Source organism: Otolemur garnettii, unplaced genomic scaffold (genome assembly GCF_000181295.1).
Source record: "Otolemur garnettii isolate 467f Iridium unplaced genomic scaffold, OtoGar3 scaffold00046, whole genome shotgun sequence".
Lineage (NCBI taxonomy): Eukaryota > Metazoa > Chordata > Mammalia > Primates > Galagidae > Otolemur > Otolemur garnettii.
Window position 1 is genome coordinate 7,264,707 of NW_003852441.1, and position 24,608 is coordinate 7,289,314.

Consider the following 24,608-nt stretch of genomic DNA (forward strand, 5'->3'; position numbering starts at 1 on the left):
GTTATACTTAACTCTGTCGCCGTTACCACAGGGTAAAAAATTGCTCCAAGACTAAGCGGTTTAAAAAAGAAATATTTTCTTTCAGTGTCCAAAGGTTGGGAATCTCATAGTGGTTTAGCTGAGTGGGTCTAGCTTAGGCTTTCTAATGAGGTTACACAGTTAAGCTGTCAGCTAGGGTCCCAGTCATTTCAAAATTCAACAGGAGCTGGAGGACCTGCTTCTACACTCATACGGTTGTTAGCAGGGCTCACTTTCCTACTGGCTGTTGGCTGGATGCTTCAGCTCCACATAAGGCTGCTTACAATGTGGTAGCTTCTTCTAGGGCAAGTTATCTGAGAGTGAAAACCCAAGGCAGAAACCACAGTCTTTTATAATCTGACATCAGAAGTGGCCAGATAAACTTTGGCAGAGAATGTAAATGGGACTGTGCAATAGGAACGCTGGAGGCTGTCTTTGAGTCTGGCAACTGCAGTTGCTCTCCGGTGGTTAAGTGATGTTATATCCTTAGTTTAATTTACTTTTTAAAGTTTCTCATTTTGAGTCATAGAATCAGTTAATGGTCATCTTTAGGAAAATACCACGGGATGCCTAGTTTCAATGAACCTTTCTGATGCATTTAAGCTTTGTAAAGTACGTAGCACAGTTCATTTAAAAGTATATCACATTTTTAAAAAGATTTTAAGTTATTTGTTAGAACATTTTAAGGGATAGTGTTGGAATTAGTTGGAATTACTGAGGGTCCATGAGGTCAAAACTGTTTTCATAACAATACCAAAACATTTGACTTTTTTAGTGCATTAACATTTGCAATGATGGGGCGGGCTCTAGCTCAGTGGGTAGGATGCCACCCACATACACTGAGGCTGATGGGTTCAAACTGGCCCAGGCCAGCTAAAGCAACAATGACAACTGCAACAAAAAAATAGCCTGGCGTTGTGGTAGGTGCCTATAGTCCCAGCTACTTGGGAGGCTGAAGCAAGAGAATCACTTAAGCCCAGGAGTTGGAGGTTGCTTTGAGCTGTAATGCCACGGCACCCTACCCAGGGCGACATAGTAAGACTCCGTCTCAAAAAAAGAAAGAAAAATAAAAAAGAAACATTTGCATTGATGGTGCAAAACCAATAATGGGTAAAAATTGATGATTCCTTAGCATGATCAAGACAGTAGTAAATTGTGCTACTGTCATTGTATTCTTCAGTGCCAAATGTAATTTTTTAAAAGCTACCAGTTTGGGGCTGGGATTATGCCTGTAATCCTAGCATTTTGGGAGGCCAAGGTAGGAGAATCACTTGAGGCCAGAAGTTTGAGACTGGCCTAAGCAACATACCCAAACCCTGTCTCCGCAAAAAATTACCCAGGCATAGTGATGTTCTCCTATAGTTCTAGCTACTTAGGAAGCTGAGGCAGGTGGATTACTTGAGTCTTGGAGTTTAAGGTTGTAGTGAATTGCTATAATGATGCCACTGCACCCTAGCCTATGTAACAGATTAAGACCTTGTCTTAAAAAAAAAAACTACTGCTAGTTTTGATTGAAAATGTCTTTGATCAAGAAGTAAGTATTTGGGCGGCGCCTGTGGCTCAGTGAGTAGGGTGCTGGCCCCATATACCGAGGGTGGCACGTTCAAACCCAGCCCTGACCAAACTGCAGCAACAACAACAACAGAAAGCCAGGCATTATGGCAGACACCTGTAGTCCCAGCTACTTGGGAGGCTTTGGCAAGAGAATTGCCCAAGCCCAAGAGCTGGAGGGTGCTGTGAGCTGTGACGCCACGGCACTGTACCGAGGGCAATAAAGCGAAACGCTGTTTCTGTTTAAAAAAAAAAAAAAAAGAAGTAGTATTTTAGGCTCGGCACCCGTTGCTCAGTGGTTAGGGTGCTGGCCTACACCAGGGTTGGTGGATTCAAACCCAGCCTAGGCCTGCTAAACAGTGACAAGTTCAACAAAAAAATAGCTGAGCATTGTGGCGGGTGCCTGTAGTCCCAGCTACTTGGGAGGGTGAGGCAAGAGGATCACTTAAGCCCAAGAGTTGGAGGTTGCTGTGAGCTGTGATGCCATGACACTCTACTGAGGGCGACATAGTGAGACTCTGTGTCAAAAAACAAACAAACAAAAAACCAAACAAATAAAAAACATCTGTATGCAAATATGGCCTGTGGCTGGCATCTGGAAACTTAGCTTTTGATAAGCAGTTAACTGATAAGCATGGTTGACTATATCCAGACTGTGCAAATAATTTGATTTATGCTGAATATATTTCTCATCTGGAAGCCTGGGATTTTGGAATATACTAGGCAGAGGGTTATCTGTGTGACCAGCTCCTAACAAAATCTTTGGGTACTGGAGTTTCTAATTGGATTCCCTGAGCAGAAATGTTACACAAATGTTGCTCCATTTGCATTGCTAGAGAGGGGAGACACTCTGCGTAATCTCTCCTGGGAAGCATGTGGCACATGGAAGCCTGCAAATGGGCTTCTCCTGACTCCACCTGTGTCTTTTTCCCTTATGATCTGGCTGTGTGTGTGTTCTTACTGCATCATGGACACAAATCTTAGCCATACGTACATCTATATGCTGAGACTTCTAGCAAATCTCAAAATGTGGGAGTGATCTGGAGACAGGTGTCCTGACATAACAACACATAGCTAGGTTTTATTTTTCAGAAGTCCAATCAGACAATTGTAATCAGTACCCTGAGCACTTAGTCCATTTATATTTAATGTAATGACCAACATGGTGAGATTTAAATCTACCATTATTTATTAGTGGTTGCACTGGGGCACAGGTTGGCAAACTTTTTTCTGTAAAGTGTTGAATAGTAAATAAATATTATGGGTTGTGTGGGCCACATGGACTCTGTTGAAACTACTCAACTCTGCTATTATAGCACAAAAGCATCCACAAGCAATGTGATAATGGATGATTGCGGATGTTTACCTATAAAAGCAGGTTGTAGGCTACATTTGGCCTGTTGGCCAAGAAATTCCTTTTATATTTCTTATACTGTAGGCCTGCTGAACCCTACTGAAGGGTTCACAATATACACATTTAACTTATCACACTCTACCTTCAGAACAATATTATACCACTTCACATATGGTGTAAGAATTATTTACAATATGCTTCTGTTTCTCTCTTCTTATTTTTTATGCTTTTATTTTTGCAATTTTTGGTTCTTTATAAAGCCCATAGCCATTGTTATTATTTTTGTTTTAGACAGTTAATTATTGTTCAAGAATATTTTAAATGAGGAAAAATGTGTTTTATATTACTCATACGTTTACCATCTGTGGAGACCATTATTTCCTCATGTAGTCCAAATTTCTACATGATATCATTTTCTTTCTTTCTAAGAAATTCTTTTGACATTTCTTGTACTGTAGGCCTGCTGACTATGAATTCTCTCAATTGCCTGAAAACATCTTTACTTAGTTTTCTTTTGTGAAAGATACTTTTTCCTAGGCCTAGAATTCTAGGTTTACAGTTTTTTTCTTTTAGTACTTTAATATTTCTCCTCTTTGGGCTTGCACAGCTTCTGATAAGAAGTCTGCTACTAGCATTCTTTTTTTTACTCCTTTACATATGATTTTTATTTTTTCTTTTGGTTGCTTTTAAGATTTTTACTTTATCTCTAGATTGCAGCAATTTTATTTTGAGATATCTTTATAATATCTTAATTAGGCTTATTCTGCATGGTGCTTATTGAGCTTCTTGTGCTTGTGGGTTTATGATTTTTATGTAATTCTCAATATTGTAGCCTTTAAGTTTTCAAATATTTTTCCTGTTCTCCCTAACAACCCCATCCTTTGGGGGCTCCACTTATCAATAATGTTAGACCACTGATACTGTCCCAGAGGTCCTTGATGGTTTGTTCACCTTTTTCAGTCTCTTTTCTTTATTTGGGGTAGTTTCTGTTGTCATGTTTTCATGGTTACTGATCTTTTCCAGGGCGTAATCAGCTGTTAAGTCTTGGAAGTTCAGTCTTCATTTCAGATACTGCATTTTTCATCTCTATAAATTCCACGAGGGTCTTTGAAAATGATTTTCCATTTTTTACCTCATCATGCTCTTGTTTTTTCCATCTTGAACATATGCAGTGAACTTATAATAGTTGTTTTACTTCAGATTAACCCTTGTCTCCCAATTCCATCATCTCTGTCATTCTCCCTTCATGTCAGGGGGTCACATTTTCTCCTGGCTGTGAGTCATAGATTCCTGCTTTTTTCCTTGCCTGTAATTTGTTTACACTATGTAAGACACTGTGAATTTTATATTATTGAGTGCTGAATTTGGTTGTATTCCTTTAAATAGTGCCAGGATTCATTTTTGCCTACACTTAATATACTTGAAATCAATGCCTGTATTGATGGCTCGCTTCGAAGGTTTGTTAGGGTGGGGCCAGACCAGCTTTTAGGTTCTGCTTAGACCCACTACTAAGTTCTGAGAATTCTCTCTAATACCTCTTAATTTTTGAGTTCTTTCTACTCTGGCTATTGGGAACATAAATTATTCCTCTGAGAATTGTTTTCTCTGCTCTTTTCCAGTGATTCTTACTCAGTAGTTCCCTCTCACTCAAGTGCAGAGCCAAAGTTTCAAGGGCATTCCTTCTGTGGATCTGTGCATGTCTTCCTCTGAGCAGCTCTCACCTTGGGTCTTTACTCTGCATATTTTAGCTGCATAGGCCCCCATCAACTCTGCTGTATGTCCCCTCATTTCAGCAAGAGTGTGGGGCTCTTTGGGGTTCCTGCTCCCTGACCTGTAGCCTGGAAACTGCCTTCATATAGTAAGCTTGTGCAAGGATGGGCTCATGGTTCTTGTTTCCTTTCTCTCAAGTATCATAGCCTTATGTTGCCTGTTGCCCAGTATCCAAAAACTGATTTTTTTAATAGTTTGTTTGATTTTCAGTTATTTATGGTGGAAAGGTAAATGTGCTTTGTTGACAATAAGCAGAAAACCAAAGTCACTTGAAAGGGCCATTTCAATAACACTTTTCAGAGATTCCTATCACAGTTGTAAATTTGCTTTTTAATCAGTGTCTATCTCTGTTTAGGTTAAAAAAAAAAAAGAGAGAGAGAGAAAAAAACCCCACCAAAACCCCTTTAAATGTTTAAAAGGAATTACTTGAAACTAAAACCCACTATGACTAATCCAGGCCTCTGACTTTTAATGGACTGATTATAGTGTATATGTGTGTAATTTTCCAAATCCCCGATTTAAACAGTCAAGCCCATTGGATTCTTCACAGGCTGCATTATTTGCAGTGGTGAGCAAACAAATTAAACAGAAAGACACAATCTGAGGATGTAGTTGACCTCTCTCCAGCAAACAGAGAGTGCTGTACTAGTTTCCTTTTTTCCTTCCAGAAATATATAGCATTTAAAAAACAGAATCGTCATTTGAGCAATTTACAGTTTATCAGCGGAAGCAGAATTTGCATTTGCAGAACAGGTTTGAGTGATGACTAAAGAGCAGTTCCAAAGCAATGTGGGGCTTCCAGAGCAGAGGGGTGCAGAAGAGTAGGGTAACCGCAGTCCAGAGGGATTAGTCACAGGTAGGCTTAGATATGCTGTACAATAGGAGATACCTCTGCAGGTGGGTTTTAGGAAGGACAGAGCTTTTCCAGGTGATGAGGGCAGGGATGGCAATTGCAGATGTGTGCCAAGACAGCCTGGGGCATGCCCTGCGGCAGAGCTGTGGGTGAAACACAGTGCTCTATAGGGCCGCAGGAGGGGCAAACACCTCCCCCATCAGTAGTTCTCAGCACTGCTTTTCTAATAGACATGATGCAGTATGGCCATTCACAGAAACAGAGCACAATCCCCATGCCTGGTAGCTGTGATGCCACTTCATTCCTCCCTTTCATGAAAGAGAATCCAAATCAGGTAAGTGAGAGTGATAGAGGGCCAAATCAAGGTACAGTGCTGATGAATGCACAGGTGCCTTCCAGGCCTGACCACTGCCAAAGTGGCTCATGGAACCACTGACCCTGGGTACAGGAGGCCCCAGTAGTAAGTCATGCTAAGATAGCAACTTTTCCACGGGAGGCAGCTTCAGCCTCCAGGGCTGATGGCTGAGAAAAACCTTTCTGTGGACTGAGTTGTGTTTCTGCCTAATTGCAATGGATTAAGGATGGTGCCCATCAACCCATGAATGGATCAATAAACTGTGGTATATGTATACCATGGAATACTATTCAGCTATAAAAATGATGATGATCTTTTTATTTACCTGGATGGAGCTGAAACACATTCTTCTTTGTAAAGTATCACAAGAATGGAAAAGGATGTATCCAGAGCGCTCAATACTAATATGAATCTAAAAGAAAAACAACTACATGCTCGAACAAGAGAATAACACAAGTATATTCTAGTTGGGGTGGGGGGAGGAAAGGGAAAAGGAGAGGAGGAGGAGGATTGGTAAGCTCTCACCTGGAGGTCACATGGTGAGTGTGCATAGCATGCGCCCAGGATGAGGGGCTCACCTGCCTCAATTACAACTTGAACTTTACCTTAGAAACATAAGCAATGTAACCTGATCATTTGTACCTTCATATTAATCTGAATTGAAAAAAATGAAGATGGGGCCTTTAAGGATGTGATTAAGGTTAAATGAGGTCATAAGGGTGCAGCCTCAATCTGATAGGACTGTGGTCTTATAAAAAGAGGAAGAAATCTCAGTCTCTCTCCCCCCGCCTCTCACTTTCTCTCTCTTTCCTTCTTCCATTTGTGGACATAAAGAGAAGGCAGAGCTGTAAGCCTTGAAAATAGCCCTCACCGGAAACTGAACCTGCCAGCACTTCATCTAGGGCTTCCAACTTCCAGAACTGGGGGAAGTAATGTCTGTTGTTTAAACTGCTCAGTCTATGGTGTTTTGTTATAGCAGTCCAAGCTGCTAAGCCAGCCCTGGAGAAGAGAATGTGGAGAGAGGTCAGTGGGGAAAGTAATCGCAATGAACTGAAAAAATGGCCTTTAAGAGCCATAACCCACTGTAGGAGAGAGGGGCTGGAATTCACCTTTGGGGGCAGGATAAAGTACTGCTCTTGGTGGGAAAACTTCCTAATCTTCCTTTTAGCAAACACAGCTACAAGGCAAGTCCCTACCCCAGTGATTTTCAACTGGTGTGCCGTGAAAAATTTAAAGATCAATAATTAAATTATTTTCGAAAGAAGTTCAAAGTGCAGTAAGTATATTCTGTTTTTCACTCTTTTTTTAAGTGTGCCCTGGAAGTTTAGTGATAGTTTCAAGTGCTCTATGAGATGAAAAAGATTGAAAAACACTGCCTCACCCTTTGTGCTTGGTCTTCCATTGTGATACCAAAATACAGATGGTTTAGGCCTATAGTGTCTCATAGGATAGTCACTAGTCACATGGGGCTATTTTTTTCAGTTTTTATTTTTTAATTTTTTTAAAAAAGCCTATAGCACCTAGTATTCCCAGGAGGTCTTCCATCCAAGTACTAACAAGGCCTGACCCTGCTTAAGTTTCTGAGATCAGATGAAATTGGGCATGTTCAGGGTGGTATGGCTGTAGACACGTTGGCTATTTAAATGCAAGTAAGTTAAAAGTATGAAATTAAAAGTCCGGTTCCTAAGTCACATTACTACATTTCCTGTGCTCAGCAACCACCTGAGAACTTATCAGTACAGACATGGAAAGTCTGTGCATTACTGAAAGCTCTAGAGGACAGCACTGCTTTAGGGACATGGAAAGTCTGTGCATTACTGAAAGCTCTAGAGGGCAACACTACTTAGGCAGAAAGTTTTCTGTTTGGTAATGTAACTGTAGTCTGTATGTTTTTGCCAGGGCTTTGTTAAAAATCCTGTATATGATAGTCTTAGTAAAACATTTAATCTGCATACAATAGTGTTACTTGGTTTCTGGTCTGTGGTTATGAAGATATGTTGAGAAATCGTGCCTCATTACAGAAAAACAAAATCCAGTATACTTTTAAAAAGATATAGGTCATACTAGATTTATTTTCTCTTTAAAATTTTGAGAAGTTTTTATTGGTCAATTTACTTCCATGGGTATAAAATGTCTTTATATGTTATACAGCAAAATAAATCACCCTATTAAATCTGCTTCTATACAAAATCGTTTTGGCTGTCATTAAATTTGGAGCATCTTTGGAAGTACACTGTACGTGTGAATGCCATCTGTCATGTGAGCTGATGAGGGAATAAAGACCTCCATCCTAGCAGTTGTCCCTTAACACAAGCTGACAGAACTCATGATGGGTCAGATCATAGGTTTCTGGCAATACTGGACTAAATGTGGTGAAAACGTCCTGGTCCTTTAGCACGTTCCCTGAGGACCATGCCGGAGTGAGGACAGATACAGATGAACTCATTTCACCTGCAAGTAGTAGTGTTACTATTGTATGTAGTGGAGCTCCGGGCTCTGCCACTGTCTTTTTACTTGTTTAGAGAAGTCCTTGGTTTCTAGTTGCCTCCCTGGGCTAAGTCAATAGCTTACCCCATGTCACCATGCCTCATACATGTGTGCGCCCTTACTGAAAACAGGGAAGTTGTTAAAGCTATTCTCCAAGGTCTGTTAAAAAAAACAACAACAACAACGATGTGCTTAAGAGAAGATTAAAATATATGCAATGCAGAGGACTTTTAGGACAGTGAAACTGTTCTGTGTCATACCATAGTGGTGGATACGTGTTATTCTTCTGTTCAAACCTTTAGTGCACAACACCAAGTGTGAAGCCCCCTGTAAACTATGGACTCCGGGTGATAATGATGTATCAGTTGCCACTCCGATGGGGGATGTTGATAATAAGGGAGGGGTAGCTTGTGTATGGTGATGGGGGTCAAGGGAAAGCTTTAGACCTTTTGCTCAATTTATACAACTATTGCCAAAAGAGAGAGAGAGAGAGAGAGGCAAATGGCCGACTGTGGTGAATTCCCAAGGGAATCCCTCTCTCTGGAGGCGTGTTTGTGGCCAACTGGCCTTCCTCAGGTGACTGCCCTCCCCTATACTGCTGTGAGCTTTGAGCTCCCATAATGCCCAGGGCCTTAGAGGACTGGCTCTCTCAGTTCTAATACTTTTGGGGCAGACATTATAGCCTCCCATCCAGCCAATTACGAATTACTGTGAATAAAAATGTCTTTATTGTAAGTGCTAAGAATATTGACTTAATGACTTAAAAAGTTGTTAGGCATTTTCTAACTTTGTTTTGCAGAGCATTTGGGTTTGCCTACTCTATGCGTCAGGTAACATGAGTTGCCCCATATCACCCTATGCTTAATCTAAAATAGCCCCAGACCTTTAAAGTCACCATTAAAGCAGAAAAGTAAAGAAGAAAAACCTTGTGAACTAATTTTAGACAATCTCACTCTATTGCCCCAGGCTGGAGTGCCATGGGGTCATCGTAGCTCACTGCAACCTCAAATTCCTGGGCTCAAGTGAACCTCCTGCCTCAGCCTCCTGAGTAGCTGGGACTGCAGGTGCCCATCACAACACTTGGCAAATTTAGAAATGGTGTTTTGCTCTTGCTCAGACTCATTTCAAACTGCTGAGCTCAAGGGATCCTACTACTTCAGCCTCCCACAGTGTAAGGGTTATATGTAGGCCACACAGTGAGCCACTGTACCTGGCCTAAAAAAAAATCTTAAGTCTCCCAGCTGATTGAATGGATCCCCTTTTGGACAAGGGGACCCCAGAAATACCCTAAAACTGAGTTGCCATGAGAAGGGAGGTTAGACAGGTCTTCTCATGCCCCTTTCCCTTCTTGGAGATTTCCTTTGTAACTCATTAACAGGCCTACGACTATGCAAGACAAAGCTTAAGCCACAGATCACTGAGAACTTATATTAACTTTAAACATTCCAAGCCTTTAGACAAAGCTTCATTTCTTTAACCAATTACAAATCAAAGACTCTTTAAACCCACCTATAACCAGCTTGGAAATGTCCTGCTTTTTCAGGCCAAGCCAATGTATGCTATCCATGTATTATATGTATAATTCACATACAATTCCTATTTTCCTGAAGTATATAAAAACCAAACCATAACAGGGAGACCACTTGCTCCAGGCTTCTTGGGCATGGCTCTCTGGGCTGTGCTAACATATATTAGGTCCAGACTAAACATGTTTAAATTATTTTACAGAGTTTGGGTATTTTTTTCTGTTGACAGTCTCAAGCAGAATTTTCTCTTTCTTCCCTGCCCCCTGCCAGGTAAGCTGGTCAGCAAATCCAAGCAGGCCTTCCATGCATGTTCTGGGGGAAGCCTGGAGCTGAAGCTCCCTCACTGACCCTTTCAATGGCTTCCACCCCTCACTCGTAGGCCAGACCATCCTGTGAAGTCCCTCCTTTGGCTCTCTCCTCCTGGCAAGAGCCAGCTCCACTTTATCCCTTCTCTCACCTTCAAAACGCTCCCTTCTCTGGCCTCTGCTGCCACCTCCTTTGCACCTTGGCTTTGCCTTGAATACATTTGTCCAACTTTTCTTTCTTCCTACTTGCCTTCATGCTGTGCTTCATAAGCTTGACTCATCCTAAGATACACCCAGCTGCTGGTTAAAAATAGGGATTTCCAAGCCCCACATTAGTGGAAGCAGGAATGTGTATTGTGATCAAACCTCCCAAGAGGCCAATCACCAGGTCATTCTGGGGATTTGCCCTCATGAGACTGGATTTTCATGACAGCAGATTTGAATGGAGATTGTTCTCTGTCCTCCAGTTCTCCTCTTTTAGGAGAAAAAGATCCTATTGCTTGTGTCACTTTCTGGAAGTTCACCATATTATTCTTGCTTTCCTGAGTGGACCTTTTGCTCCGGCTAAAGCTGGTCAACTCCTGGAATAAGCTTTGACTCCCCTCTCTGCACCTCTAGAAGCCTCTCCCCTGTTGTCACCTGTTGTAGTCCTACCCTCCCTCAGGGCCCCCTACGTGCTTCTTCCTTGGGGCTTTCCCTACCCCACACACAGCACCTGTTTCTCCTTTCTTCTCTGGCAACTCTTAAGGTGGCCCTTAACTAATTCCACTCTGCATCATAATCCCGCAAGACTGTCTTTTGGGAGGGGAAGGCTCCCCTTCCCGTGTCCTCTGCACCCTCTACCAGCAGCTCCAAGACTTGCCAGAAGAGCTCATCAATCACCACTGCTTGGACTAGACTGAAAAGAAAGAGAAACTCCTTCCCCCACGCTTCATCTCTGCCCAGGCACGTGCTGCGATTCCGGACACAAAACCGTGGTGAAGGCTCTTGGAAGAAAAATGAGCGACTGACTTGGAAGTTAGGCTACAGAGCACCACATGGATTCCATGCTGAGATTGCAGCAAACCCACTTGAGATAATTACCAATATATATCTGTGTACCACAGCAATGGAGCTGCATAATGTGACGGGCAAAGTCTTTATTTACTTTTGAGATTTCTCAGTGAAATTCTGTGCTCCATTTGAGTGATAGCTGGTACAGAATTTGGAAACATCACCCAACACTGTCAGCCTCTCCTTCCTTCTTATTTGACCCAACCCATACTGGAGTCGGGGTAGGGGAGGAAGGAAATGAAGAGATTACACTTAAAAACCCCGGTGACCGAGGTTTTGCAGTCTGTTGCACAGTTCCTCTGTGACTACCTGTGAAAACAACCTCATGATTGTTTTCTCCATCCACATGTGGCCCTGCTCTGCTGTAACCCCAAGAGCCAGACCCAAGGCACCAGCACATCCCACACCTGGATTTCTGGGCTTGTCTGAGCTCTCACTGTTAGCCACCAAGCTGGCTTCCCACTTTCCCACTGTCTGGGACTGCATTTCTTGTAATAAACTCTCCAGTGCAAACTGACAGCAGTCACTGCCCTTGGCTGCTCAGAGGCAGCAAGGTCTCCCACTTACCTGTCATCCAGGTGGACAGTAATAACAGGCTCCCTGCGAGGCCCCTGACATCATTTTGTGGTGCATGAAGTGAACTTACTTAGGTAATTGGTAGTGGAGACACAGACCCTTTCCTGGCTGAAATGTCAGAGATTGCACCGTATCTTGTTTTTTGCAAACACCTCATGGCCAGACTTGGATTCTGGGCATTTAGGAGGCTGTAGGACAACTGCCCTCCAGCTCCCAGGTCCCTGATCTTTCTTCTTCTCCACGAGGGTTCAACTATGTCCTATGGCTATGTCCCCCGGCCCACCATGACCTCAGTCACCTTCAAGCCGAGGTCCAGCTGCCCCAGGGAGTGCCGAATCTCCTGGGTGAGGATGTTCATCCGCTCGCACTCCTGGAAGATGACTACAGCATAGGGCGTGCGCTCCTCCACCCGGGCCATCAGCTCCGGGATGTTAAACTGGTCTGTCACCCGCTCCAGGATGTCTTCCAAAAGAGCCTTGACCTGCCCACAGCAGGAAACACAGGCTAAGAAGGGGGCCTCTTCCCTAGAAGGATGCCCAGTGTGGGCCTGGGGATGGGATGCCCATCCTCCATCTCCCCTCCCCCCTACACCACCTGGCCCACAGATGACCACTCCCTAGGCTGGCCTGCTCCCTGTGACTTGTGTCCAGCTTAGAAAGATGCACACAGGGTGGGCACCCGTAGGTCAGTGGTTAGGGTGCCAGCCACATGCACTGGGGCTGGTGGGTTTGAACCCAGCCTGGGCCTGCTAAACAAAAAAAGAAATAACTGGGCCTTGTGGTAGGCACCTATAGTCCCAGCTGCTAGGGAGGCTGAGGCAAGAGACTCACTTGAGCCCAAGAGTTGGAGGTTGCTGTGAGCTGTGACACCACAGCACTCCACCCAGGGCAACAAAGTTAGACTCTGTCTTAATTAAAAAAAAAAAAAAAACCCACCACAGATGCTGCTCTAAGAAATGGCATTTGAAAAACTGAGGTGGACCTGGTGAGTCACAGGAATCAAACAGCCAAGGTAGACCTGGGCCAAAGGGGTCCTCATGGGCCTTGTGACACTAAGTGGTGAGCGCCAGTGATGAATGTGTCTATTTATATTTATGTCTGTTACTGTATCTGGTGTGTCCACATCCACATCCACATCTGTCTGTCTATCCACACGCACAGTTCTTGAGTTTCTATGAGGCAAGACTGTGGTCTTCACCTTTCTGTTCTGGAGGAAGCGCACCCATCTGTCTTATAAATCTCATGTTCTGCCCCACAATTCCTTTCCCCCCACAACCTATCAGCTAATTAGATCCAGGGAGCTGGAACAACCAGGGTCTCTCTCCTGGAAAATTGGAATGGAGGCTCAGAGATTCTGAGTTAATTCAGGGCAAGCACTTGGGGGTTGAGTCTGCCATTTTGGAGTAAATGAGTAAGCCCAGGAGGTCTGTCAGCAGAGAAAGAAAAATGAGGGCATGCAGACACACTAGAATACAAGGCCAGCAGGCTGGGGGAGGGACAGAGGAAGGGAGGAAGGGAGGAAGTGAGCCCAGTCCTTTCCGGCTGAGCCCCTGGTTTCTGCCTGTTCACCATGTCTCTCCCCTTCTTCTAGAAACAGGTCTCTATCTCTTTATGAATACAACCCTTCCCAGCTGTTTTGGGGGGTAGTCAACAGACCCAAGTTAGGCCAATTAGACTGTCTTTCCTAGGAACACAAAAGTTTGAATCTCGTGTCTGGAACTCAGGGAGGCCCTGGCAGGATGGAGGTGCCCAGAAAAGACTGTCCCATCTTCTTTCTCCCTGTGACTCTACCGCAGTGGTTCTCAACCTTCCTAATGCTGTGGCCCTTTAATAAAGTTCCTGTGGGTCATGACCCACAGGTTGAGAACGGCTGCTCTAGAGTCATCGTAAGGCTTGTCCTTTCTTAGGCTGATCCTTTGATTTCGTGAGCTATTTCTTGCTTAGTTCAGCTAAGTTGGCCTCTATTGTTTCACCTAAAGGGCCCTGGCTGAGTTAATACAACCCTGGGAGGCCTTACCCGTGGGAACATGAGCCAGTGACTCAGGCCTCAATTTTCTCGACTGTAAAAGTCTCTAAAAGTGTCTTTCTCCTCCTGTTCCTTCTTCCCCAACTCCCAGGGTTGATGCAAAGATCAAATCAAATGAGCTGATGAGTATGGTAGTATTTGAAAGCTATAAAGAAATATTTAAGGGTAAAGGATGATAAATACTCACCCTGCCTTCTATTGTTAACATACAATACACTCTCTAGGCAAAAAGAGCTGATGTCAGAAAAAAGAAACTGAAAACCCATCACTCTGTCACAAGTGGATCTTTGGTGCTGTCATAGCAAAAACTGGAATGGAATTTTAATGGCACCTGAGAGCTGCTGCTGGGGTAGAAGACAAATGGCTACAATCATATCATATTTCTATCTCTGGAGCAGAATTTGAAGAAACAGTCCTATATCAGAGAGCTTCCATTTGGACATTGCTTACAAAGAAATAAAAAGATAGTCTGGATGTATCGTTCCAAAATCCACGGGATGCGGGAATGCACAGTTCCGTTCTGTCTCTCATCTGACTAGGAAGGGCTTGGGGGCCTCAAGGGAGAGGGCTGAAGGGAAGGAGCCAGGTCCGCAGACATACCCAGGATGCTTTTTGCTTAGGGAGCTGAGGCCCATTTAGATGGGAGGGGTGCATTCCCATGAATGTGGTCCACTCTCTTTCCACAAGCAAACACCTCTGCTTTTTTAACTTCTTGGAAAGGTAATACGCGCTTACCAGAAAAATCTGAGCATTACAGATACATAAGATATTAGAAGCAAAAGCTTCTCACAATCTTGATTCTTCCCCCAAAGGGAGAAAAATGCTGTCAAATTGTTATATTGTTTTGTTCATATTACTGCAGATGTTGTTTAGTACACATAACTTTATCCTTCTAACATTCGCCCACCCCTCTATCAGTTATCCATCCTTCACCCAATCATCCATCTATATATCCATCTATTCATGTGTCTATCATGTCTGTGTCTTAGGCTTTCCTTCTTTCTCTGTCTTCCTCTCAGATCAGGAGTTTGTGAGTATATGTGGAGTGTACAACCTCTTGGTCATTTGCTACTAATAACGAGATGCTTCTCTGGTCTTTGGCCCTTGGCCTCTCCTCTTCAGCTATGATGTGGATGGGAAGGCATGTAGCTCATAGGAACATGTGAGCTATGTGAGAAACACCACCATGGTGAGAACTGGGACTCTGCACAGTCACACATGCATCCAAGAATCTGCACACGTGTTCTCCCACACGGCATCCCGCATGCCAGGTGATCACAGTGTATCATTTTTAAAACCACACACACACACACACATGTGCCCCATTTCTTGGGTTACCTGGGGGAAGGAGTAAGGAAATGATCAGAATTAGAAGCTTCTTTGAACCTTTTTGGATTCTCCTGTCTCAGCCTCCCGAGCAGCTGGGACTACAGGCACATGCTACCACACCTGGCTAATTTTTAATTTTTTGTAGATATGGGGGTCTTGCTCTGTTGCTCAGGCTGGTGTTGAACTTGTGCCCATTAGTGATTTGGCCTGCCAAAGCACAGACATAACAGGTGTGAGCCACTGCACCCAGCTTCCTTTGAACCTTAACTGAAGAATCCCAAGCCTTGATTCTGATACATAGTAAAGTCTCAGGCTTTTATTTTTAGAGTATTGTTCATTTTGTGTGGTTTGGATTCTTTTTATTCCCAAATTATATCTTGTACATCAAATAGTGGAATAGGCTGAGTAGTGCGATTTAAAGCTGCTTTCCCAAAGTATGCTCACCTCATCAATATCAGTAGGTTGTCAAGGCCAGGGCCTGATAAAGGGCCTCAGAATCAGAATTTCAAGCTCTCTAGCTCATTCTTAGGCATATTAAAATTTGAAAACTACTTGGTGACACTGATTCATATCTTTACACAAAAGCCCAAAGTCCTTTAGCATATCAGTCCATTTGCTTTCCTAAAATCAGTCCCTAGAGCCTAAAATTGTGTGACTTTCCAGGCTTCCTAACCCTTAATCTCCCAAAAATGTTCCTTGTAAGCCTAGCAGTGTCTCTCCTGGGAGGAATCTAGGCAGTGCTGCAGGGTGGATGTGGGCCAGTGGAAGTCCATTTCTTGCAAATTGAATTAGCTTGTTTTGGCTTCACTTTGGGAGCCCTCTCCTTTTCTGCCCCCTGCTACACACAGAGCACAAATAGAGCCCAAATGGCCTTGAGTTGTCCTGAAACCCACATCTCACCCCAGTCTGCTTTTACTGCATCATTCCCCTCCACCTTCCTAAAACTGTAGGAAACACGTAACTGCAGGTTCAGAGACTCTGCTGAGAAGTCATTCACGCAAAGGGAGCCATGTTAGCGCCAGAGGAGCATTTGTCCACACAGACATCGAGTGGTTAGAATGAGGGTGCAGGTGCCTAGGCGCTGCTCCCTACCAGTGTTACTCAGCTTGCCAAGGAGACATGAAGTCAGTGTCAAGGTTCCCAAGCCACCTCTGCTCAGCCCTGCGCTTCCTTCACTGTAGACAGACAAACTGACGGTGGGTGGGCAGGCAGAGCAAACTGCCAAACCCAATGTCAGGGACTTCCTGAGATTTCACCAGATGGCCAGTGTGGTGATGGGCTGGGGGAAGAGAAGGGGCTCTTGAACGTGAAGGGCAGGCGTCTCAAGGCTGCACGGGCTGTGCCTGTGGGTACTGTCTCTGTAATGTACTGCCAACGTGATCAGTGGGGGAAGGCTGTTCCCCTGCAATCCCGGGGCACCTTGGCATGACCACAGGTAATCCCCGCCACACACCTTTTCTTCTCTTGTGGCGCCCGCTCCATCTCTGGTGTGGCTGTCCCGAGGCTGCAGCTCCAGCACGGTGCGGAAAAGCTTTTCTGAGGTCTGGGTCAGGAAGCCAATCTCTGCGTTTGAGTGGAGGCCGTAAAGGTAGGGTGACTCTGGGGGCAACTGTGCATCAATGTACTGAAAATCAAGGACAAGCTCAATTAAACAGATGCCAAGATGCATTTCCTATCTCCCATGCTGCTGGTCCTCTGCAGGGCAGTTGGTGGGCCAGACCAGGCCTTAGGCACCACTAGCCCTCCAAGGAACACTGCTCACTCCCACCCTTGGCTGACTTCTGCATGTCCTGTGGGGGCATCTGTTACTATACCTGGACATCATCTCTTTCTGTAGCCAAATGATTTTCCCAGAATTTCCACATTCATTATGTCCCCTCTCTCTCTCTCTCTTTTCTGGGAAACTTAGAGGACTTCATCTATCTGCTTCCCACCTTGTCCTACTGCTTCCTGATAGCCAGGAGGACAGCTCACAGTCTTTCCAAAGTATGACTCCCTCCCTGGTATTTTCACTTCTGCTCTTCCAGGATCCCAGAACTCTCCCACTTAAATTCCTTTTTCTCTCCCATCAGTTCATCAAAATCAGGGATGCCTAGCCTAAACACGTAATGGGGCTGTGCATACAAGATAAACATGTGAACTGAACTGTAGGAAGAATGAGGTGCCTGTGCTTGGCTGTAAACTGGAGAGCTCACACCTCTCATAAAGACATTTGCATTAAAAAGCTCTAAAGGTGGGTGGTGCCCATAGTTCAGTGGGTAGGGCACTGGCCACATGCACCCAGGCTGGGGGGTTTGAACTTGGCCTAGGCCAGCTAAAAAACAACTGCAACAACGGCAACAAAAATAGCTGGGAGTTGTGGTGGGCACCTGTAGTACCAGCTACTTGGGAGGCTGAGGCAAGAGAATTGCTTAAGTCCAAGAGTTTGAGTTTGCTGTGAACTGTGATGTCATAGCACTCTACCAAGGGTGACATAGGGAGATTCTATCTCTCTCCTCGCCACCCCCCCCCATTTTAAAAAGCTCTAAGGGTGATACGGTGTGTCACACAAACCATACTTCTCCATGCTCAGTGCTTGTGGTCACCACCTGCCAGGCCAAAACATCCTGCCTGGGGTGTAAGGCTCACTTTTTTCTTTGATTATTTTGAGGATTCCCTGACAATTCTTTTTATGATCACTGGATCACCTCCACTTAGTTCCAAATAAGACTTTTTACCCCAATATGATTGGTAATGTTTTTTTTTTTGTAGAGACAGAGTTTCACTTTATCACCCTTGGTAGAGTGCTGTGGGCATTACAGAGCTCACAGCAACCTCCAACTCCTGGGCTTAGGCGATTCTCTTGCCTCAGCCTCCCGAGTAGCTGGGACTACAGGCGCCCGCCACAATCCCGGGGCTATGATTTTGTTGTTGCAATTTGGCCAGGGGCTAGGTTTGAACCCTCGGTATATGGAGCCAGTGCCCTACTCACTAAGCCATAGGTGCTGCCCATGATTAGTATTATTAACATCTAATCTAGGTAAAAGGTCTTCATTCCTCAAAGGCAAATTCGCATTTTATTTAATTTTTGCGTTTCCTTCAGTCCGTAGCACAGCCCTGGGCGCTTTATACATGCCCTATCACCATCTGTTAAATGATGTATGAAAGAGAGGTATAAAGAAAGAACTATCTGCCACAGCCATTTGGAAGTGTGCAAACTGTGTTATGCTGGGATCAGAGAACAGACCCACTAGAGATTCTCGCTTTGCTTGTTACTTGTTCCAGCCTCTTGTCAAATTACCCTGTGGACACTAGGGGACGCTCTTGCACAATTTTCCTGGACTTAGAGCCTTTGGTCATGTTAAAAAATTTCCTCTTATTTTCCTTAAAGAGTCTTATGGTTTGTAATTTCTTCTCCTCAGTCCAGTTTTCCTGCGTCAAATGGCTTTTGTGATGGCTTACCTTCTTAAGTTTTATGAGTTAAAATAATTTTTTTAAAGCTTAGGTTAGCATCCTTATGACCAATATTTCTTTGGAGTTTGGTATTCTAACCTTCTTGCCTGTAATCCTAACACTCTGGGAGGCCGAGGTGGGTGGATTGCTTGAGCTCATGAGTTTGAGGCCAGCCTGAGCAAGAGCAAGACCCTGTCTCTACTAAAAATAGGAAAAGCAGCCAAGTGTAGGAGCAGGTGCCTATAGTTCTAGCTACTTGGGAGACTGAGGCAAGAGGATTGTTCAAGCTCAGATTGCTGTGAACTATGACATCACAGCTGTGTACTCAGAGCAACAGAGTGAGACGCTATCTAAAAAAAGAAGTTCTTTTTGGCATGTTCAAAAGTCCAGCAATAAAAGCTTTTGTTAAAATGAACTTTTAATATATTTTCCATGGCAGGTGAAATAGGCAAAGAGGAATCCTTTAAAAATGGCTGTGGTAACGTTAACATGAAAAACCAGAGGGCCAGTGAGAGAAAGCTCCGTGAGAACACTTCCCTTGGCATACACATTTAGTGTGTACCTGCAATCAACAGGGGATGGGGCGAGGGTGCGCCATCTCCCCTCAAGACCATGTTTTTCTGAGATGTTTGAATCACTGATATAAACTTTACCAAAAGTTAGCTAATTTCTTTTTTTTTTTTTTTGAGACAGAGCCTCAAGCTGTCCCCCTGGGTAGAGTGCTGTGGCATTATAGCTCACAGCAACCTCCAACTCCTGGGCTCAAGCGAGTCTCCTGCCTCCGCCTCCCAAGTAGCTGGGACCACAGGCGCCTGCCACAACGCCCGGCTATTTTTTGGTTGCAGCCGTCATTGTTGTTTTGGCGGGTCCGGGCTGGGGATTCGAACCTGTCACCTTAGGTGTACGTGGCTGGCGCCTTAGCCCGCTGAGCTATAGGCGCCGAGCCAAGTTAGCTAATTTCTTACCTGAAATTTTATTCTATTAATAATGGCTTTGTCAATATCCTGAGTGAAAACAACCAAATAACTGTCCTAGATGTTATATGTATAGAAAAAAAGAGCAATGAATAAAATTATTGAACCAAACATCAAGAGCAAAAAAGTCTCCAAAGGCTCAGTTTTGTTATTCATTCGAGGCTAGAAATCCCATCTTTCAAGTTGGACAGGGCTAGCTTGGGGCAGAGGATAAAACTCGATAGCAGCTCAGCTGTCTGAGCCTTTCTTGCTGCCCCTGACCGTCACTCTGGCTGTGCAGGGTAGGAGGAAGTGCCCAGGTTCCCGTGAGCACCTCACAAGCAAAGAGCAAAGCCTCACCTGGTGGTAGCCAGGGTAGTCCATGTTGCCTGGGAGCGGGAAGCCCGGGGCCAGAGCCAGTTCTCCCTCCAGCATCTCTGGTTTAATGAATTCCTCCAGGTAGGTTCTGCAGAGCCTCCGGTCCCAGTCGTCTGTGATATGGCCTCCATACATGATCTCACCAAACAGGTAGCGCAGGTCATCATAGGGCACCTGAGACACAAGGGAGGACAGAGGGATGACCTGCACACAGGGCTGGGGGGCTGGCTCGACGTGTGGGCAGTGTATGAGCTACTGGAGGGACACTTCTCGAGATCAAGAGCAACGTCTCACTGGCCTTCATTCTCCCCTACCTGCCCTCTTTCATGGTCATTCCCTGTGACAATCTGAGAAGTCAGGCTCTAACTAGAAGCCCTTAAAATGGGTGAATGTCACAGGGAGAAAAGTGAAGACCAGAATATTATTCTAATTTTCTCTCATTGATTACAAGATTAAATTTATTGCCTCCTTTGAGAGTTTGGAGTGAATGAAATACAGCACACATGTTCGTTGGTGTGAAACTCTGGAGAGAAGCCAGTTGGGGAAAGCCAGCAAATGAAGGCACGGTGTTGTGTGTGGGGTGGGCTCCCCTGGGCTGGGGGAAGAAGGATTCCTCAGGGTACCAGGAAGGGGTGGTGGCTCCAGGGAGGCCGTGTGTGGTCCACGAGATAGAATAGCCTTGATGGTGTGAACAGCCCCTTAACTGGAAGACCATTCATCATTGCTGTAAGTTTTCCTTGAGATGGTGACATCAGACAGAGAAGAAAAGACATGGGGCTTCTTCAACTTTGGCAGGACTGTCCCCATGTGTAGAGCTGTGTGTCCCAAAAGGAGGTCTGTACTTTTGGCTAGATAAATTGGGAGCTTACATCAGGTGAGTGGGGATCTCTTCCAGAGGATCCACAGCCCAACTGCCATGTTTCAAGTACGCAGGGGTGGTCTGGAGAGCCAGAGGACAAACTCTCTTGGGCCTGTCTTACACGGGGAGGGATCACTAGATTGGTTTCCTGAGTCTCCTTGACACTGACCAGTCTCAGGCTGGTCCTGGGGTGGGCAGTTCCTTATCCGTGTTGTGCAAAGTGCACACCCTTCCCAGGTGTGCACTCCCTTTCTCTATGCGGTAACACCACATCATCCTTCTAAGAGGCAGTCCTGCTGACCTACTCCCGCTAGTCCCCAAACATCCGTTTCCTTTACCTTCGCATTGGCCTCAAGGAAGTTGTAGAGAACGTTCACAGAGATGGTGAGATCGCCCGTGTTGAAGGGGTAGGAGCGATTCCACCCCTGGGGCCCAAACTTTCGTCTTTCTGCCACCACAGCGTGAAAGTAACAAAGAGCAAAGAGTATGCTCTTAAACTCCGTCTCCCGGGAACACATCTCCAGGGTGTCCTGGAAGAAAAGCGTCGCTTCCAGTGTTGACAGTGTGGCTTCCCTGACTCAGGGCCAGCTAGGGTGGGGTCACAACAACTGGGGTTTGCACTGGAGAAAGCTGCTGTGTGTCCCACTCAGGGTTTGATCTACTGTGAGATGACAGCTTGCATCAAGGCTAGATTTGGGGTCAAGGCCTGAGGGGAACTTGCAGAAGGTTAGGTTTAAATTCATGTTATAACAGGGTTTGGTTTATGGCTCCAGCTTGGACACATAGATGTGCTAATTGGGTTCCCTTGCACAGTTAACGTAGAACCAGGCCATGGGAACGTCATGTTTGCTATATTAATGTCACTGTGTACCCGGAGTGGGTGGGGAATCCCGCAGCATCATCTCTAAGCTCGTCCATCCCTGCCAGGCTTTTCTCACCCTTTGTGAAGCTTAGTGGGTGTGATTACTGCCTATGCAGCTGAGCGATCTCTGGCTTATGTTCTGGGGAGCTGCTGAAATGAGGGAGAGGACAGGAGCCAGAGCTGCAGGGATCCAAGTGTGCGGTGCTCTACTCCATCCTCACTGCAGCTCCACACCTGAGCAGGGGTGGCCTGACACAAGCTGAGGACATAAGAGTCCCTAGCTGCCCTGGCTGGGGGGAAGGATGTGGTGCCTGGGCAAGGGATGAAGGAAGGGACAGAAGGAAGGAGAGAGGATCAGGGAGTGCAATGGAGTTGTGCTTGGTGGATACTGAGGGGGAGGGTGGGAAATGCCGGGGAAACCTGCATTTTGAAGGGATGGTGGAACAGAAATGCCTGGAGTCTTTGGAATTGAAAATAATTTCTTCTAAGTGAGACTATCTTTGTTTGCAGCTGGAGCCCCAGAAAGCTCTGGCACCTCCAAAGCTGACACAATTGGATTGGGTTCAGTCCTGGTATTTTTTGGCGGGGAATTGGTCTTAGACTTGCTCACAAGGGAGAGATGGGCAGAGGAGACAGGACAGAGTGAGCTTTCCAGGGGGACCCCATGACACAGTCTCTGTGTATGTGTATGTGGGGTACCTTTCACACTTTTATGGGTGTCATGCTTGCCACAATGGCATGGATATAAAAGGCCAGAGGTGGTCCAGAGGACAGGGTCATTGCCTTGTGCGAGCAAGAATTTTATAATTGCTTTCTGGATAGAGCTGTTCTCTACAGACATGCAGGATGCTTCATTTGTTATTTCTCACACATTCGGAAAAAAATTTGGTCCTGCTGAAAAATGCCTTTATGCACAAAGACAAGAAATCATATGTTAAAATGCCAAAACTGGCTGACAGTGGCACACTCAAACACAAGTCAGAATAAAATAATCATCCCTAAACAGCACAGCTTTTAAGGAGGCAGGGATTAAAAAGAGCTCAGTTCTGCAATTTGTCCTTTAAATGGTTGCAGCGGGCTCTGAAGGAGCAGGGTGAATACACGCCACCGTCCAGGGCATGTGTAAAGGGGAACGGGGCAGTGACAAATCTCAGGGACAATGAATCTACTCATAAGTCTCTCACTCTTTATTGGAATAAGGTGCCAGACGTGGCCATAATGGTGAAGGAACCTACTGTGGCAGGGACAGAATCACCAGTGGCTCTTGGGATATAATTCCCAGTTGTCCTGTGACTAAAATTGGACATCAGGCTTGCAGGGAGATAAGCTGGGAAGATGAAGCCAGGTGTGGCTACAGATGATAAGAACCCTGGTGGGGGCTGGTATTAATTATGAGGAGACTCAGCCTGTGGAAGCATCTGCCCTCCCCTTCTGACTCTGCCCCATCAAGGCAGAAGAGCTGAGAAGGCTCCCAGGGCCTTCAACAGACCTAACTCACTGCATCCTAAGGCCTTTTTCTTCCAATTATTGTTTTGGTTGCTGTTTTTTGAGACCAGGTCTCACTCTGTTGCCCTGGGTAGAGTGCCTTGGCATCACAGCTCACAGCATTCTCAAACTCTTGGGCTCAAGTGATCCTCTTGCCTCAGCCTCCTGAGTAGCTGGGACTACTGGTGCCTGCCACAAAGCCCAGCTAGTTTATCTAATTTTAGCAGAGACAGGGTCTTACTCTTGATGAGGCTTAAACTCCAGAGCTCAAGCAATTCTTCTGCCTCAGCTTCCAAGAGTGCTAGGATTACTCAACTTATAATTAAAAGAACAGTTGGGGTAAAATACATGTAACATGAAGCTTACCATCTTCACCACTTTTAAGTGCACAGCTCAGTGGAGTTATGTACACTCCTGTTACTGTGCAACTCAATGCCTTTTAAAGACAGGAATGTCGGCTAACACTTCCTATAAAGAAGGCTGTTGGCTTAGTGCCCGTAGCACAGTGTTTATAGCACCAGCTACATACACTGAGGCTGGTGGGTTCGAATCTGGCCCAGGCCAGCTAAACAACAATGACAACTGCAACAACAACAACAAAAAATAGCTGGGCACCTGTAGTCCCAGCTACTTGGGAGGCTGAGGCAAGAGAATCACTTAAGCACAAGAGTTTGAGGTTGCTGTGAGCTGTGATGCCACAGCACTCTACCCAGGGTGACATAGTGAGACTCTGTCTCAAAATAAATAAATAAATAAAAAATATAAAAAGAAGGCTGTAGATTGACGACTTAGGAATACTGTGTTTTCTCTACCTGGAACATAACATCTAGAGCATTTAAAAGTTAGGACCTATGGCACGGAGAGGACCTAGGCATTTAGTCAACTTTGGACAGCAAAGTGCCTACCTTCTGTGCCTCACTGGGTGGGGTATTTCTTAACAGGGACTTCAAGGTTAAATATCCCAAATCTCCTGCTCATGTCACCCATTTCTGTTTCAGATGAGGTGTGGGTTTGGGAGCTGGGTTGGGGAGGGGCATAGGAGAGGCAGTGGGACAAATCTGGCTTCTCAAACCTTTGCAGAAGTTTCCCTTTCCAAGTTGGGCTACCAGGGTATCATGAATCAGTAAAATCTTCTGAGACTCTGACTGCCATGGGGTCTTCATCTGATTCTAAGTTTAAACCAGACCTCAGAGGTTTTTCCTAGGTCAGCTGGCACAGCTGTGCTGTTGGATGGCTGATCTCAAGTTACCTAGATGACCCGTCTGGGACTTGTGAGTGTTAGCACGGTTCCGTGAAACCAGAGACCCATGAGTACTGTTAGAAGATGATTGCGTGGCTCGGCGCCTGTGGCTCAAGCGGCTAAGGCGCCAGCCACATACACCTGAGGTGGCGGGTTCGAATCCCCAGCCCGGGCCCATCAAACAACAATGATGGCTG

The 24,608-nt window shown here is 45.3% G+C and overlaps 1 protein-coding gene and 1 pseudogene across 1 annotated transcript in view; both read right to left on the reverse strand.

The window, feature by feature from the left end:
* Positions 1-24,608, reverse strand: part of DNAH9 (dynein axonemal heavy chain 9) — a 373,298-nt gene that overhangs the window by 17,502 nt on the left and 331,188 nt on the right. The window contains exons 64-67 of the mRNA XM_003791085.1: positions 21,163-21,354; positions 19,948-20,139; positions 16,656-16,826; positions 12,147-12,329 (exon numbers count right to left, since the gene is read on the reverse strand). Coding sequence (XP_003791133.1) covers positions 12,147-12,329; positions 16,656-16,826; positions 19,948-20,139; positions 21,163-21,354 — 738 coding nt within the window. The remainder of the gene's footprint in view (positions 1-12,146; positions 12,330-16,655; positions 16,827-19,947; positions 20,140-21,162; positions 21,355-24,608) is intronic.
* On the reverse strand, positions 7,410-7,529 carry LOC111725683 (annotated as a pseudogene).